We start from the raw sequence: 5,566 nt of genomic DNA on the forward strand, positions 1-5,566 counted from the left end.
ACTGATAGCGTGGTTATTTGAGACCATGGTCAAACCATTGACCCTTGCGACAATCGTCGAACAAAAAAGTTTGCAGAAGCATTATTAGATCGGTTTTGTAATTTTGCGCGAATATTACATGGAATGTGGTGCTAACTTTTGCAGCAAAATTTACTGCAAAAATCAGATATCTTTTTTGTGGGGTAAAATGAGTTTTATTGTAAGGTAGTAGAGCTACAGTCAAGAGGCCACAAGTCCTCGATACACTGTGGAACCGAACCCAACCACACAGCTGTAGCTCGCTCGGATTGGCTATAGTTGACCAACCGGTCGGCAACTCTGTTTTGACTACGACTAATTTTCTGAGGTAAAAACTCTCTAATACACATTTACTCTTTGATCTCTAGAACTAACTGGCCATACCCAGAGTGAACGAAGGCATCATTTGACAAACTGGCCAAAGCTTCAGAAGAATCCGACAGCGGTACCACAGGAAGGTTGGATTGTTGGATAGCCAAGGCCATCCCTTGCATGATCGCATGAAGTTCGGCTTTCAATGGATCATTGCAGTGTAATATATATCGATATGCAGCGAATAATACCAACCCACTACTGTCTCGCAGCACCATTCCAGTAGCAGCTGAACCATCGACCGCTCAGAATGATCCATCCACAGACAGGGCAACAGTGGCCGGCTCCGGGGTTAGCCAAGGATAAGGAGGGCTTAACCTTTTTGTCTCATTACTTAGCTATAAGATTATTTGTATCAATTCTAGTTCATATTTTTTATGCTGATATGTAGATGTCATGCCCACTAACATTGTTACAAATGTATCGCGGTCGATTTTTTTTTCCAGGGCGGTGGAATGATTTTTGGTTTCCAGTATATTATTGTTATGTCTTATCTAAATTGTTTCCTTGTCACAACAAGAGTCAATTAGCTAGGTAACAGTTTTATGAGCTGTCAATTGTTTGTAATAATTTTATCACTTCATCATTAGATATAGGCCTGATTTCTCTTTCCTCCTGCCACCGTGTTAGTATGTGCTCATTGTTGTTTGGCGATGTCTCTAGAGCACGTTATTGTCTTGATTTGATCCATCATTGATGTCACTAACAAAATAATTGGAATGCAAGTCCACCAATTGGGGCTGTCAACTACAACAACATATTCTGCCGAGATATCCATCAAGTACATATAGTCATGAGTAGATATTGATAGGCCCGGGGAATTTGTGGTGGAGACCCAATATCCTTACTCCGTTTTGATTTCTGTATGTCTCTTTCGAGTTAGTAGATAGCTACACACAAGCAAAAGAAGGAGAAGAGAGAGAGAGAGAAAAGGAAACAGAAGAAAGAATGGGATGCCAACAACAAACAACTTGCGTTGATCAGCCACCCAAACATAAATGTGCATCAGACTAGCTACCAACATGTTATCTAGCCATTTATATACTCAAATGGCGTTGTGACTCCCGGGAGTATATGCTCCTGGTTTTAAAAATGTGTTTTAAATGTATTTCAAAATGTCACAAAATGCTGACAAAACGTTTCACACATACATCTCAACATTCTACGCTTCACAAATTCGTTCATGGAAAACTGACAACTTTTGTTTCGCGTGCGAAGAAGACAAAATTCAGTGTTAAAAAGGTCATTTCACGAGACATTATTTTTGTCTTTTTACACAGCCACAAAAATGTCTGTTTTCCGTAAAACTTGGCGTGCACACATAGAATGTATTGATATACGCGCCAATTCTTTGTCTGGAATTTTTTGACATTTTGAAATATTTTTTACCGGTGGCAGGAGCATATGCTCCCATGTGCCAAAGTGAATTTCCGCTAGTAGCAGATAATCCCAAATGAAATTGTTCTATGTGGAAAGAATTCGTAGCACGCAGGTGCAAGGGCACGCAACCTCCTTCTTCCTTTGGCTTTCAATTTTTAGTCTTTCATATCTTTTGAACCGAAAGTTCGAATTAAGTTTCGTTTACTTATTCATGTTTCCGGACGGGATCTTTCAAACGAGATCCATTTTGAATATGTTTTGAGGAGATTTTGAAACTTTATTAAGTTTTAACTTTTGAAACTTAGTACGAGCGACAATTTTATAAGTTTTAGAAAATGCGACCGGCAAAATTCTAAGTTTCAACAACCAAGTTTTAAAATTTGTTGTGCTCTTGTACGGGATCCATCGACTTTACGGATCGCGAGGCAATTAGGCGGCAGATCTATTTCTTATTAACTTCTCTGGCCTGACGCACTAGTGTATGGTACTTCCATCTCTAAGAGCAATACAAAACCTATATAGGTAAGAGTAAAAAGAAATTAAATGCATGCCCTCGGCCAGGGCTATGGGTGCTCATTGCTCAGCTCGTCCCATGACGTCACGGTGCGACGCATTTGTACCCCGTGTCTTCACCTGCCTTCGTCGCCACATGGTGAGAAGAGCATGGCATATAAGGTCATTCGTGAAAACTCTCACCATATCAAAATACATTGCATATTTATTTTGTCCCGAGTCAAACATTGTAAACCCTTACTAAGTTTTTAGAGAGAATATCAACATCCACAATACCAAGTAGATACAACATGAAAATACATAGTCCACAATACATGTAATGATATTGATTTTCTATTTGTGGATGTTGATTTTTCATCTTCTCCGATGAACTTGCTCAAACTTTACAAAATTCGAACCGTGACAAAACTTATCTGCAATAAATTTTAAAACAGATAGTGTAGTAGTACTTCGTCCGATCCATATTAACTACCGATGATTTAGTCTCTAAATCAGCAAGAATTAATATGGATCGGAGGGAGCAGTATTTTTTGCAGATTCTTAGAGCAGTTGAATCGAGTAGGGCGTTTTATAGCTCGGCCTCCATGGAGGCCGAATTTTTTGAAAAATTCAAAATTCGCACTTTTCAGTTTAAAAAAAACTGAAAAATCATACAAGTAAGCAAGGATGTTATGTATGTATGTAAAATTTGAGGATGAAATACCCTAAAATGCGATCTGCGCAAAAAAGACAAATTCATGGACTTTGAGACATGAAAATTTGAATTTTGATCAAGTCAAACTCGGGCTCCATGGAGCCCGAGCTATAAAGAGCATTTTCGAGTTGAATCCCTCTGCATAGATTAAACACACAGACATGTTTATGAAACGCGTAGACCCAGTATCTATCTATCATACAAAAACCCTACAAGCTGCTTTCAAATATAAACAAGTTTACATGTGGCGACTCTTTCACAGTCCAGTTGGTAGAACTGCCCGCAGCCTGCAGAGCATTGTCGCCATGCATATGGCGCGCCCACGACATGCCTGCGCAACAAGACAAGCACGATCGATGCCTATCTACCCTGTGCTTCAACTGTTGCATCCCGGCCGGCCAACTTTTTCTTCTCTTCTCCTTGTTGGCCGTCGACATCGACAAGCCTAATCAACAAGTTGACTCCTTCCTTTTTGATCATCCCGCAACAACCAGCATCGCACGTCCGGAAGTTGATTTAAAATTGGCTCCTCGCTAACCCCACACCTCTCCCTCTCGTCCCGGCACCCCCATATAACCCACTCTGTCCTTCTCATCTCATCAGAATCCAGAGTCCAGGCGCGAGAGCCCACACCGACGGACATGGGGAACTGCCAAGCGGCGGACGCGGCGGCCGTGGTGATCCAGCACCCGGGCGACGGCAAGGTGGAACGCCTCCACTGGCCGACCACCGCGGCGGACGTCATGCGCAGGAACCCCGGCCACTACGTCGCCCTCGTCGTCCTGCACCATGCCGACACCGAGCCCGGCCCCGCCGTCGCCGGAGAAAGAGGAGGTGCCAGGATAACCAAGATCAAGCTCCTCAAGCCAAGGGACACGCTCCTCCTCGGCCAGGTCTACCGCCTCATCACCTCCCAAGGTTCGTGCCTGATGAACCAAAGACGGTTCTTGGATTGGATTCTTTCCCCTTCTTGTCAGGTCCCCTCTCTTGCTTCCATGGAGTTTAACCAATTATTCCGTGGCGCGTACAGAGGTGACCAAGGCCGTGCAGACGAGGAAGCAGGAGAGGATGCGTGGCTGCGACGAGGCCGTCGAGCGGGGGCGGCCGCGGTTGCACCGGCGACGGCAACTGCCGAGGCCGAGGGGCGACGACCCAACCACGGCCACCAGAGGCGAACAGAGGCAGCCCGCCGATCATCAGGAACGGAAGCGGCTGGAGACGGACCGGCAACACCGGAGCATCGCCGCCGCCCGCGGCAGAGGACGGCACTGGCGACCGGCGTTGCAGAGCATTACAGAGTCATCGTGGAGCGGACAGACAGACTGCGAGGATACATGTAAAGAGACTCTACATGTAAACGAACTAGAGTAGAAAAGTAGAAGAAGGTTTTTGGGGAGCTAGAAATGTATACATACATTAGGCAAACTTGGTACATTTTAAGTTAAGTCTGCATATAACATGGCTTTTGAGGAGTCACTTGCTGAAAGCTAATATGGAGAACAAACGTACCGCCCACAGTTAAGAATTTTGCGTGGAGAGTTGCTGTTGATTCACTTCCTACATGGCAAAATAAAAACAAGCGTGGATTAGAGGTAACAAGTTTTTGTCCGGTCTGTGCAACTGAGCCTGAAGACAGTTTTCATGCCCTGTGTCGATGCCCACCTGCAGTGCAACTCTGGGAATGCATGAGTGAGGTCTGGCGTCTGCTGAAATTAAAGGAGGTGTCTAACACGGGCATAGAATGGCTGCTGGAGGTTTTGTATCCTTTGGGAGATATTGAGCGAGCTATGTTATTATTCACTTTATGAAGATGTTGGCATAATCGGAATGAGCTGGTACATAATAAAATTCCAGCACCGATGAATGCTTCACGCCAGTATTTATGCAGCTACCTTGAGTCGTTAATTGTTATAGCTCAAAATTCTAATTGTGATCCAGTGAAAGGTAAAGTGGTGATATCTTATGATCCAACGGTAAATAGGCCACATGAAATATCAAGAATTGTGCCTCTTGTAAAGTGGCTTCCTCCTCCAGAGGGTTGGGTGAAGCTCAATACGGATGATTTCTGGACTGATGATGGAAGGGCTGGTGCTGGTATGGTGCTTCACGATAATCTAGGCAACATTATTTACTCATCTTGCAGGGAATTATTTTCATGCTGAGATGCCCTTGAAGCAGAATTATGCGCATGCATGGAGGGTTTATCCGTTGCTATTCACGGACGGAACTTCCAGTTTGTATCGAGATGGATTCACTTATAGCGGTGAACATGTTGAAGGACAAGGACATTGACAGGTCAATCTATGCGTCTTTGGTGGCAGAGATAAAGTACTTGAAGTCTCTTCGAACGACTAGTATTGTTCATATGAAGCGTGGTCAAAATTTAGTTAGTGATTTTTTAGCTAGTTTTGCTAGAACTGGGGGTAGAACTATTGTCTGGTTGGGATCAGGACCCCCAGATGTCATCAATTTGTGTAAGCAGGATTGTATGTTTGATGCATGGTTACTTTAAGTTTATCCGCAAAAAAAAGAATGTATCCATTGGCTTCTGTCCAGTTTGAATCCGTTTTGGTGATACAGCAGCACGCA

The 5,566-nt window shown here is 43.9% G+C and overlaps 1 protein-coding gene across 1 annotated transcript; it reads left to right on the forward strand.

Moving 5' to 3' along the window:
- The first annotated feature begins 3,601 nt into the window (after nucleotides 1-3,601).
- LOC123184601 (uncharacterized) lies at nucleotides 3,602-4,369 on the forward strand. Its single transcript, XM_044596701.1, has 2 exons — nucleotides 3,602-3,895; nucleotides 4,008-4,369. Exons 1-2 carry the CDS (start codon nucleotides 3,619-3,621, stop codon nucleotides 4,346-4,348), a joined length of 618 nt encoding a protein of 205 aa, XP_044452636.1. The 5' UTR covers nucleotides 3,602-3,618; the 3' UTR covers nucleotides 4,349-4,369.
- Nucleotides 4,370-5,566: the final 1,197 nt, after the last annotated feature.

This window comes from Triticum aestivum, chromosome 2A (assembly GCF_018294505.1).
Source record: "Triticum aestivum cultivar Chinese Spring chromosome 2A, IWGSC CS RefSeq v2.1, whole genome shotgun sequence".
NCBI classification, from domain to species: domain Eukaryota; kingdom Viridiplantae; phylum Streptophyta; class Magnoliopsida; order Poales; family Poaceae; genus Triticum; species Triticum aestivum.

Coding starts and splice junctions, on each gene's coding strand:
- LOC123184601 (XM_044596701.1), top strand. CDS start 3,619: ATGGGGAACTGCCAAGCGGCGGACGCGGCGGCCGTGGTGATCCAGCAC. Junction 3,896..4,007: donor CCGCCTCATCACCTCCCAAG/GTTCGTGCCTGA, acceptor TGGCGCGTACAG/AGGTGACCAAGGCCGTGCAG.